The sequence below is a fragment of the Pararge aegeria genome, chromosome W (genome assembly GCF_905163445.1).
Source record: "Pararge aegeria chromosome W, ilParAegt1.1, whole genome shotgun sequence".
NCBI lineage: Eukaryota > Metazoa > Arthropoda > Insecta > Lepidoptera > Nymphalidae > Pararge > Pararge aegeria.
The window spans coordinates 712,250-723,619 of NC_053207.1; the positions used below are offsets into that span (position 1 = coordinate 712,250).

The 11,370-nt window shown below is 39.2% G+C and overlaps 2 protein-coding genes across 3 annotated transcripts in view; both read left to right on the forward strand.

Moving 5' to 3' along the window:
* The window catches only part of LOC120635896 (gamma-aminobutyric acid receptor subunit beta-like), a 209,193-nt gene extending 206,070 nt beyond the window's left edge, over positions 1-3,123 (forward strand). The window contains exons 6-11 of one of the 2 annotated variants that reach the window (XM_039907108.1): positions 282-364; positions 686-823; positions 1,027-1,311; positions 1,599-1,786; positions 1,883-2,101; positions 2,683-3,123. In XM_039907108.1, the coding sequence (XP_039763042.1) occupies positions 282-364; positions 686-823; positions 1,027-1,311; positions 1,599-1,786; positions 1,883-2,101; positions 2,683-2,847 (1,078 nt within the window). In that variant the 3' untranslated portion in view covers positions 2,848-3,123. Of the gene's footprint in view, positions 1-281; positions 365-685; positions 824-1,026; positions 1,312-1,598; positions 1,787-1,861; positions 2,102-2,682 lie in introns of both variants that reach the window. The other variant, XM_039907109.1, reaches the window with a different exon arrangement.
* Positions 3,124-5,809: 2,686 nt separating this feature from the next.
* On the forward strand, positions 5,810-9,247 carry LOC120635906. The gene is made up of 2 exons (XM_039907119.1): positions 5,810-6,754; positions 9,023-9,247. The coding sequence occupies exons 1-2, from the start codon at positions 5,810-5,812 to the stop codon at positions 9,041-9,043; spliced, it is 966 nt and encodes a 321-aa protein (XP_039763053.1). The 3' UTR covers positions 9,044-9,247.
* Positions 9,248-11,370: the final 2,123 nt, after the last annotated feature.

An 11,370-nucleotide genomic window follows, 5' to 3' on the forward strand; every position in this document is an offset into this window, starting at 1 on the left:
TACGCAGTGGTTTTCCCGGCGGTCCCGGCGCTTACAACGCGTATTGTAAACTGGGACTTTTTTCATTATATATAAGAAATTTAAGATATCAATTGCTTTAACGGTGAACGGTTAACGGAAAACATCGCGAGCAAACCTGCATGCCTAAGAGTTTTCCATAACGTTCTTAAATGTATGTTAAATCTACCAATCTGGATTTGGCCATCGTGGTGGAGACTGTGTCCCGTAGTGGGCCGGCAATGGATTGATCATGATGATTTAAGAAAGAATATTTGTTTCAGATTGACTATCACCGCATCTTGCCCAATGGATTTACAGTATTTTCCAATGGATCGACAACTATGCAACATCGAGATTGAAAGCTGTAAGTAAACATGCGCATAAAGTTATCTAAGTTCCGCTTATACTAGTTGTTTAAAAATGTATGTTTTAATTAAAATTTCGTACTTCGCGTGAGAAAAGAAAACATGAATAATGTAAAAAACTCATGAGGCTTTAATTTTTTAGATAAAGAAAACCTTGTTATGAAGCAAATTAACGCTTTGAACATTTTTGTTGTACGACGCTTGATGTCCTGACGTCGTAACACACTTTAGCTTTGGTAGAATCAGTCATCCATTCTTAGATCACGGTTGTGTTGAAGATAATCCCGTGCGATGGGTGTTCATATCTCTGCATGGTACAGTTGGCTACACCATGCGGGACATCCGATATAAGTGGAACGAGGGGCCCAACTCTGTCGGTGTGTCGAGCGAAGTGTCCCTACCGCAGTTCAAGGTGCTCGGCCATCGCCAACGGGCCATGGAAATATCTCTCACAACAGGTTTTGTACCTTTGCAATTTGACGCGTCCTTCTCTTTTCTTCTGCACGTCTATAGCTTGATCGCGAATATTTTGATCTAATTAAATACCTCAGAAGCTACGTAAATCTGAGCTCATTATTTAGATTCTTTGTTCGTATTTGCTTAATACCATTATAAAGTTAGATAAGAATATTCGATCACTAAAATTCAATTTTCATTTCAGGAAACTATTCGCGACTGGCATGCGAAATTCAGTTCGTTCGTTCGATGGGCTATTACCTTATTCAGATTTACATTCCTTCCGGCCTGATCGTCATTATATCGTGGGTGTCCTTCTGGTTGAATCGGAACGCTACGCCTGCCAGGGTGTCACTTGGGGTCACCACAGTGTTGACTATGACTACGCTAATGTCTTCAACGAATGCAGCTCTCCCGAAAATCTCGTACGTCAAGTCAATAGATGTATATCTGGGCACCTGCTTCGTGATGGTCTTCGCTAGTCTCTTAGGTAACAAAAGATATTGGATACATTCAATAAGTTATCATAGTTTTTAGGATTTTGTTAATTGTGAATTTACTTTTGTGCTATTACACACGTTGCGTATTTACTCGTAGCCATCCGATAGCTCTGTGAATTATTATATCTTGTTCTGATATGCGATGCGTTTTTGGTTTTGTGGTTGTGAACCTGCCCATAAAATTCTTTTGTAATTAAACGTTGCACTATTAAAATTGGTAATTCAGCTTTGCGTTGTAAATTAAAGATGATTTTTCTAATATCTGTCCTCTTTGCAGAGTATGCGACTGTGGGCTACATGGCGAAAAGGATCCAGATGCGTAAACAACGGTTCGCTGCTGTCCAGAAAATCGTCGCTGTGAAGAAGATAACGATAGACGGCGTCCCTGGACCTTCAGGACCCGAGCCTCAAGCAACTCCTCGGGCAGTCACACTGACCAGGCCAGCGCCTCCGAGTAGATCATCGGTGAGTTCTATGTTATTTCTCAGCATTACCATTCATTTTTGTAAGAAACGAACTTTGATACAACGTCTACTTTAGTCTTACAATCCTCACACACAGGAAGTGCGATTCAAAGTTCAAGAGCAGAAGGTGTACGCACGAGGTGGCCCGTTGGATAATGGGCGGGGTGGACCTTCGGTGTCGATGCAATCACTCCCGCATGCAGGTCATGCCGCTCACCCGGCCCTCCCAGCTCACACGGGGGCACCACCAGCCGCCCCAGCCTCACAGCCTGACGGCGAAGAACCTTTAGCGCCACACCTAATCCAGGCATCCAAGGTGTGTAAACATCACTATTATAACTTCTTGTTTCTTGTTTATCATTAATCGAAGGCATTGCTAAATTCTCAGCGAAATTTTAATTTAATTTCATATGTTCTATATTAACGCTTGAATAAAACTAGCGAGTATATTAAATATTTTCAAAATAAGATGCTTTGATCACGCGTGTTTTAGTCGATGATGATTGAGAGTTCGGTCTTTCACTCAAACTCATGAAGTTTGGGTGGCAGAAGACTAACGGTTTTGCCACGGTAGGTGCATATCCAGCAACTTAAACAAACGTGTGTATATAAATTAAGCATTCAACGGGTAGCAGTAACTGTGCCAGCGGTTGTTACCACACTTGGCATTCTTATTTTATTTTCGAGCGATACGGATATCCTATAGTAAAGTTGTTAGGAGAGGTGAGATGGCGGGAAATGGTTCTTTTTCATTCCTGGACATTTCTCGTTGGTCCTTGCCGCTGTTCACGCAAACGTGCTCTCGATAAGTACTTTCGAATAGTACTAAAACACGCGTGATTTCTATATTTTGTGTCATTGATTTAACTGTGAACGTCAAGACTAAAAATTTTGCAGGGCATCAACAAAATCCTGGGCACCACGCCGTCTGACATCGATAAGTATTCGCGTATCGTATTCCCGGTCTGCTTCGTTTGCTTCAATCTTATGTACTGGATCATATACCTCCACGTATCAGATGTGGTTGCAGACGACCTGGTACTACTTGGCGAGGAAAATTAAATGCAGTTCCGTTCCGTCACTTGCGAAGATACTTTTACTAAGCAAACCATACCACAGATCTGGCACTACGTATTTGGCAATGTGCTTTCCATAGATGTACATATTTGAATCTTGCTATTTGCAAATAATTCCTAGCGAAAGGCACTAGGGAAAAAGACAAAAAAAAAATACTAACTCTAACTATTGACATTGACAATTTATTTTATGATTTCAAAGAAATGTCAGTCGATAATAATTAATGAAATAGCTGTACATTCCTGAACCTACTATATAAAATTTTCTCATACCACTTGAGTAGGTACCTACGATAACGCACGAGTAGTTATGATTTCCTATTACTATAATTAAGTTCGTTGAATTATTTTTATATCGTCCTTAATTTTATCTATTTTTCTGTATATCTATTAAACCAAAGACTTAACTAGCGTAACTTGGTAATTAAGTTTTACTTCTAACTATAGTGTAGATGAAACTGAAGTATTAAGTAGATATTAGGTAGATAACTAAAAACTTGAAAATAGGCTAATGTAAAATTTGTAGATATTAATTATACTCTATACCCCTATAGAGTATAATTAATATCTACAAATCTTTTTCTATTATGATTTAATTAATTTCAGCTGCTCAAATAATATGTAAAGTAATATTGAAGTTAGGTTCTATAAAATTCAGTTGATACAACTGAATATGTAGCTATAGTGGTCCATAGAGATACTATGTGTAGGCCTACTACTTGAACTATAGTCGTGCCAATACGGTTCTGATAATATGAGACTATCTCTAGTTTATATGTTATTTACAAGCTACGAGTAAGGTATGTAGTGGACTAACATGTCTTAAAAATGAATGCGGAATATCATAGCTTTGATAACAAAAATATTCAGACCGTCAATGAATATTTTTTTATTTTTTTTTATATATTAATAGCGGGCAAACGAGCAAGTGGGTCACCTGACGGTGAGTGATCACCGCCGCCCATAAACATCTGCAGCACCAGAGGAGCCACCGATGCGTTGCCGGCTTTTAAGGAATTCGCCCCAAATAACCCTAGATTGAATTTTTGAGGAAACACATCAAATGGGAGATTGTTCCACAGTTTGCAAGTGCGCGGTAGAAATGATCTGGTATTTCGAACAGTAGAAGAATACCAGGCATCCAGATGATGAGGGTGGAATTTATTTCTACGACGTGAGGTGCGGTCAGAGAACAGGGAAGGATGTATCAACGCAAATAACTCTTCGGAACACTCTCCATTATAGAGTCGATAGAACACACAAAGGGAGCTAACATCTCTTCGGTGCCCAGGGATTGTCAACAAGTCGAACTGCCCGCTTTTGTATCCGATTAAATGGAAGGAGTTGGTAAAGAGGTGCCCCAGCCCAAAGATGCGAGCAGTACTCCATGTGAGGTCTTACTTGCGCTTTATAGAGCTGGAGTCTATGCTTTGACGCAAAGTAACGTTTTGCTCTGTTGAGCACACCAAGCTTTTTGGAAGCTAATTTAGCTTTACCTTCCAAGTGAGCGCGGAACTGGACTTCGTTCGAGATGTTGACAACGAGGATCCCAATGCTATTGGAAACAGTGAGGAGAGTGTTCTGGAACTGAGGTGCCGCGGTGAACGCGGTTTTTTTAGCTGTAAACGCGCAGACTTGGGTCTTGGTGGGGTTAAACTGAACAATGTTTTGTGCTCCCCATACGGACGCTTTGTCCAAGAGACCCTCAATTTCAGACACACGCTTACTTCTGCACTCCACCAGCTGAGAAGGAGAGAGCTGTGCAGGCCCTTTATAGAGAGCATCACCCGTGCTATCATCTGCATAACAATGGAAGCCATTATTGTCCAGCATGTCATTGATATGCAAAATAAACAGTGTGGACGATACCACTGAACCCTGCGGAACGCCAGCATTAATGGGCTTAGGGTTAGAGCAAAAACCGTCGACTGCGACTTTAATGCTGCGCTCATTAAGGAAGCTGGCTATCGCAAATTCTCAGGCAGCCCATAGGATGGTAGCTTCGAAAGAAGTGCCTTATGCCATACCCGATCGAAGGCTTTTGCGATGTCCAAGCTAACTGCTAGAGCCTCTCCTTTTCTATCTATTGCCTCCGCCCACCGGTGAGTGAGATAAACCAGAAGGTCACCAACTGATCTACCATGCTTAAACCCATATTGGCGATCACTAATAAGCTGATGCTCTTCCAGGTATTTTAGCAACTGGTTGTTTATGATAGACTCCATCACCTTAGATAGTAGGGAGGTGACTGCGATTGGCCTGTAGTTAGCAGGGTCGAACTTATCGCCTTTATTGGGAACCGTGCCGGCAGAGTAAGAGTGCCGAAACAGTCGCGTTAGAACCGGAGTCAGCTCAGGAGCGCACGTTTTAAGCACGACCGCAGGAGTACCGTCAGGCCCACTGGCCTTGTTTACGTCGAGAGAGAAAAGAGCCTTACGCACATAACTCTGGGTAAAACTAATGTCACACAAAGAGCTTAGACATCGCAGGATCGAAGGTGGTGTTCTCCCTCCATCATTAAGAGACGAGTTTGAGGCGAAGAGTGTGCACAAAATTTCAGCTTTCTCTTGAGCGGCGTGGGCAAGGGTATCATCCGGTTTGCGTAAAAGTGGAAATGTAGAATGTAGATAGAACGGCAGAAGTTGCCTTGTATAGCTTTGGACAGAGACCAGAAGGCACGCGAGCCAGAAAGCATCTTAACTAATCTCTGTCCAATTCTATCGATGTGCCTCAATCTAGCACTGGTTATAGCTTTTTTGTAGGTTCTGGAGGCAGTGTTAAAATTCTTTTTGAAATCACCCACTGTGAGGGTGGGTTAATAATAAATATTGTATGAGGTGCATAGTTATAAGAATTAAGTCAGTACATGCCTAACGCTGGTGTATCATTGACGCGTCCATACATGGCGCAGTCGGGAAATTAAAATTAAAGTAGAAAACTCTGGAAACATGGAAAGTATATTGACGCCGCCGTCTTCGTTTTGTTTTGACAAAAATGCATCGGACGCAAATAACATTCATGACAAATGGATGAAGTGGAAAAGAAGTTATGAAATATACAGTAAAGCGTGTGAAATAAATAAAAAATCATTGGAAATACAGGTGAACATTTTATTGCACGTGGTGGGTGAGCAGTGTCGAGAAATTTTAGATCAACTGCCAGAGAAATGCACGACTGTTGAAAACATATGGAAAAAGTTGGATGAACAATTCAAAACAAAAAGAAACGTAACGGTTGAACGTCATAGATTTTTTATTCGTGATCATCGTGACAACGAAACTATCGAGCAGTATGTGTTTGAGTTGGGAAAATTAGCTCAAAATTGTGAGTTTCGTGATTTGCACGACGAACTGATCAAAGATCGGCTGGTGTGTGGCGTTTCAAGTGCAGCCATTCGTGAACGGTTATTAACAGAGGATGACCTGTCACTAAAAAAGGCGATGGATATTTGCCGTGCTGCCGTGGCATCCCGGACCTATTCGGAGAAGATTAAGCCTGAAAGAGAAGATATGCATAATGTTCATCAAGTAAAACAAATGCAAAATCACATTGCACTTGTAAAGTCGAAGATATCATCGTCACGAGGACAAATAAGAAGCCAGGTACCCGACGACGCAGCGAAGTTCGAGCGATGGAGTGGAGGGCGCGGCGATCGCGCGGAGTCGCGTTGCCAGCGCGCTGCTGGGCCGCGCGAGCGCCCCCTGCCGACCAGAGGCCGTGGCGCGAGCCAGTGGCGTTCGGTTGCGGGTTCGAATAATCAGTGTAGTTATTGTGGAATAGTGCATAAAAAGTTTGAGTGCCCAGCCTATGGCCAAAAGTGTGCGCGGTGTTTAAGGATGAATCATTTTGCCCGGGTTTGTGGGGTGAATTATATTGAGGACTCTGATGATAAGGTAATATATTCATTAAATAACAGTGATTGGAATCTTAGCTTAAATATTTAGGACACAGGATAACAAAAAATGGCCTGTATCCTGATGACAGTCATATCACGGCGATTACAAAAATGCCGATCCCTAATGATAAAAAGGATGTGGAAAGATTTTTAGGTTTAGTTAATTACATAGGTAATTTTATTCCTAATCTATCGGATAAGGTACTTCCATTACGAGAGTTATTAAGAAAAGAAACTGATTGGCACTGGAACGAAAGGCATGAGAAATGTTTTCGGGATATTAAGCATTGTTTGACTAGTCGCCCTGTGTTACAATATTATGATGTCAATAAACCAATAGTTATATCAGTAGATGCGAGTAAGAGTGGCTTGGGTGCGTGCTTGATGCAAAATAATTTACCGGTATGTTATGCGTCAAAGGCGCTAACTAAGGCTGAACAGAGATATGCACAAATTGAGAAAGAACTGTTTGCGTGTGTGTTTGCATGCGAGAAGTTTTATGCGTACATTTATGGGAAAACGAATGTTATTATTGAAACCGATCATAAGCCACTCATAAGTATAATAAAGAAACCAATTACAGATGCTCCTGCGCGTTTACAAAGAATGTTGTTACGCTTGCAACGCTATACATTTAAGTTAGTCTACAAGCCTGGCAAGCACCTTTATATTGCCGACGCATTATCGCGCGCTTATGAACCTGCCGAGACCGTTCACTCGAGTCAAGAGAGTCTTTATGACGAGGTGTGTGCCGTCACGCAGGATGCGGCATCGGCGTTTACGCAATATTTTGAAAACGCACAGTTTGCTGCGTTACAAAAATCCACTGAGAATGATAGTGAATTAAAACAGCTGTCAAAGTACATTAAAAAGTGTTGGCCGGTCGAAAAAAATGCTGTGTTGGATATAGTGAAACCATATTGGAAATATAAGGAGGATTTGTCGTTTGCTTATGGTCTTATTTGGAAAATGAAAGGGTTGTGGTACCCAAATCATTACGAAAAGAAATGTTAAGTAGAGTACATATTGGTCATATGGGGTTGGAAAAAACTAAGTTAAGGGCTAGAGAAACGATATTTTGGCCAGGCATTAATAATGACATAGTAAATGTAATAAATGATTGTGATGTTTGTCTCGCGCATAAGAAATTGAATCAAAAAGAAAAATTGCAGCCTCATGAAATTCCAGATAGTCCGTGGGTTAAAGTTGGCACTGACCTGTTCCAACTAAAGGGTGTCAATTATTTAATTATAGTAGATTACTATAGTAAATTTTTTGAAATAGTGGAACTACAGTATACTGATTCTATGCATATAATAACATGTTTAAAAAATATTTTTTGCCATTATGGAATTCCAACTGTGGTGATTTCAGATTGCGGGCCCCAATATAACTCAACTTTCTTTAAAGAGTTTGCTATGGAATGGGGATTCAAACATGTAACTTCCTCGCCTCACTATCCACAATCGAACGGACAAGTAGAACGTACTATTCAGACGGTAAAAAATATAATGATTAAAACTAAAGAAACGGGGTCTGATTACCGTTTAGCTATATTGGAATATTTAAATACACCATTATCGTTAGAGTTACCTTCGCCGGCAGAGTTACTACAGAGTAGGAAGTTAAGAAGCATTTTGCCCATATCAAAAAAATTGTTAAAGCCAAAAGTACACGAAAACATAAGACATAAATTATTAACTAGACTGGACGAACAAAAATTTTATTATGATCGGAATGCTAAAAACTTAAAAAAATTAATTGTAGGACAAAAAGTAAGGATTTATGATTTAAATATTAAAAGATGGATACCAGGTACAATCAGTGGCGTGCATAGAGGGTATGCACAGGGTATGCAGGTGATATAAAATGAATGAAAATCTTCAGAACGAGTTATAAAAAACTCAAGGATAGCCATTGTAAGAGTTATAAAAAGTCTACCCTTAAGTTTTTAAAACTCGTATTGAAGATTTTCTTAATTTTGTATTGTCTGCATACCCTGTGCATACCCTCTATGCACGCCACTGGGTACAATAACCCGCGTTTGGAATAATAGATCGTATGAAGTTACAAATTCAAAAGGCAAAAAATTAGTTCGTAACAGGCGACATATTCCGGTAGATAGGCCGGAAAGACAAGACACGCTTCACTATGGGTTTGAGTATGACGATATAGGCTTAAATACAGATGTTAACGTAGTACTTTACCAAACTCAAAATATGCGTACAGGTACGATAGAGAATAATTATGTGTCTCGTTCTGGCAGGACAGTGAGGCCTCCGGATAGATGGGGGTTTACGTAACTACCAGTCTGGCTCGGAATAAGGAGCTTTACGGCGAAAATGTGCATAATATAAAAGTTAAGAAAAATATTATTATGTATGTGGTAAATTTGATATAAGTTCAATATTGAGTTTAAATTCATGGATAAAAAATAAGGTTATTGATGTAATAAGGTTAATGTGTTTATTGATTTTGTATTTTTACACTAGAATTTTGCTGAAAAAGTTTTTATGTAATGTAAATTTGTCTTTAAATTCTTTACGATTTAATTAATCTCAAATGCATTTTGTGATGAAATGATTATTTGATTGATTTGTAATTTAATTAATTTTGGAAAGAGGAAGGTGAGAGTGATTGTTAATTTTTAGTTTATTTTTAAGGGGAAAGATGTGAGGGTGGGTTAATAATAAATATTGTATGAGGTGCATAGTTATAAGAATAAAGTCAGTACATGCCTAACGCTGGTGTATCATTGACACGTCCTTACACCCACGATCTGTAACAGGCCTGTTTAAGGTTGTAATTAAATTCCAAAACCTTTCTAATATTTGTCAATATTTTGCAACATTTTTAAGAACGATCTTATTGCGTTTAAACCATTACCGGCCCACTACAGGACACGTGTCTCCTCTCAGAATGAGCAGGATTTTCGCCCCAGTCCACTACGCTGACCAATTGCAGATTGGTGGAATTCGCGTTGAATAAAACCTTTTAGAAAATTATGGAGAACTCTCAGGCATACGGGGTTTCCCCGCGTTTTTTTCCTTTATCGTTAAAGCAAGTGATATTCAATTATTTAAAAACGCTCAAATATCCGATAAGTTCGAGGTGCTGGAGATAGAACATGGCCAGGGTCACATTTCCTTCAAAGTGAAGTGGAACTCTTGAACACTTCCATTAATAAGTATTACTGATGGAATCATTAATCTCACGATTTTCGTGGACCGTCTGATATTTACCAATACTTAGTTTGCTACTACTACTACTTCATATATTTTTTATTTTTTTTCGTATATATATATATATATTTATTGTAAAATTGTATTTTATTTTATATATACATATTCTTTTTTTTTATTATATTTATTATTATATTAAGCATAATTATTATAAGTATGACTTCTTCTTACAATAACTCAGATAGTGAGGGTGTTTATTGTACAGGCTCCTCTTTATCCAGCGACAGCTTCCATAGCACAGATGTACCACTTGGCTCTGTTTTAGACAATACGTTCACACCATTCCCTAAAAATTTTAATGTAGTTCATATCAATGCGCAGAGCATTCCCTCGCACTATTCAGATTTTTTATCTACGTTTGATAACAAAGCAATTCATGCAATCTTGGTGTCGGAGTCGTTTTTGAAACCTTGCCTTCCATCAACTTCCTATTCTTTGCCTGGCTACCATCTCATTAGAAATGATCGAACAGGCAAGGGAGGGGTTGGTGTCGCCATTTACCTACGTTGTCACATTCCTTTTCGTATTTTAAATAAGTCCCCATCTTTATACTCTGAATCATCTGAACACATACTAATTGAGGTTCAAAGTGGTCAAAAAAAACTTCTACTTGGGGTTTTTTATAGTCCCTCGCTTCATATTGATTATTTTGATACTTTAGAGACTATACTTGAAGAGTATTTAACAACAGTGGACCACTCTATCATTATGGGTGACTTTAATACGTGCCTTATGACTATCGTTCAAAACGTCTATTGTCTATTATTAACAGCTCTAATCTTGAAATATTACCTACGCATGCTACTCATTTTTTCCCCAACTGTTTTCCTTCCCAATTAGATCTCATGATTGTTTCTTCTCCAAATCTTGTAGACGCACATGGACAACTGCCGGCGGAGGCTTTTTCTTATCATGATTTGGTCTATGTTTCCTTTAGAATTCGTCCTCCTGAGGCAAAACCGACTATTGTTATGCGTCGTAGTTTTCGTAATTTTAATAATGATAAATTTATGGAAGATCTTAATAATATTGACTGGGATATTGTTTTTGACACGCCTTCTGTAGATGATAAGCTTAATATATTTAATTCACTTTTGACCCAACTTTTTGATATACACGCTCCGCTCCGGCCAATCAAAATTAAGCATCTTCCTGCACCATGGCTCACTAATGACATCAAGCTGCTTATGTCCAAACGCAATAAAGCAAAAAGTAAATATAAGTTAAATCCGACAGATGCCAACCTGACAAAATATAAAAAGCTACGGAATCGGTGTAGCAGAATTTGTCGAGATGCTCAGCGTGAATATATTCACTCATCAGTGGATCAAAAAAATGCCGACAAAGCTTGGAAATTTCTGGCTTCACTGGG

Excerpts from the sequence above, each read along its gene's own strand:
- LOC120635906 (XM_039907119.1), top strand. The coding sequence starts at position 5,810 with ATGGAAAGTATATTGACGCCGCCGTCTTCGTTTTGTTTTGACAAAAAT. Across the intron at positions 6,755-9,022 it reads TTGAGGACTCTGATGATAAG|GACAGTGAGGCCTCCGGATA; the intron begins GTAATATATTCA and ends TCGTTCTGGCAG.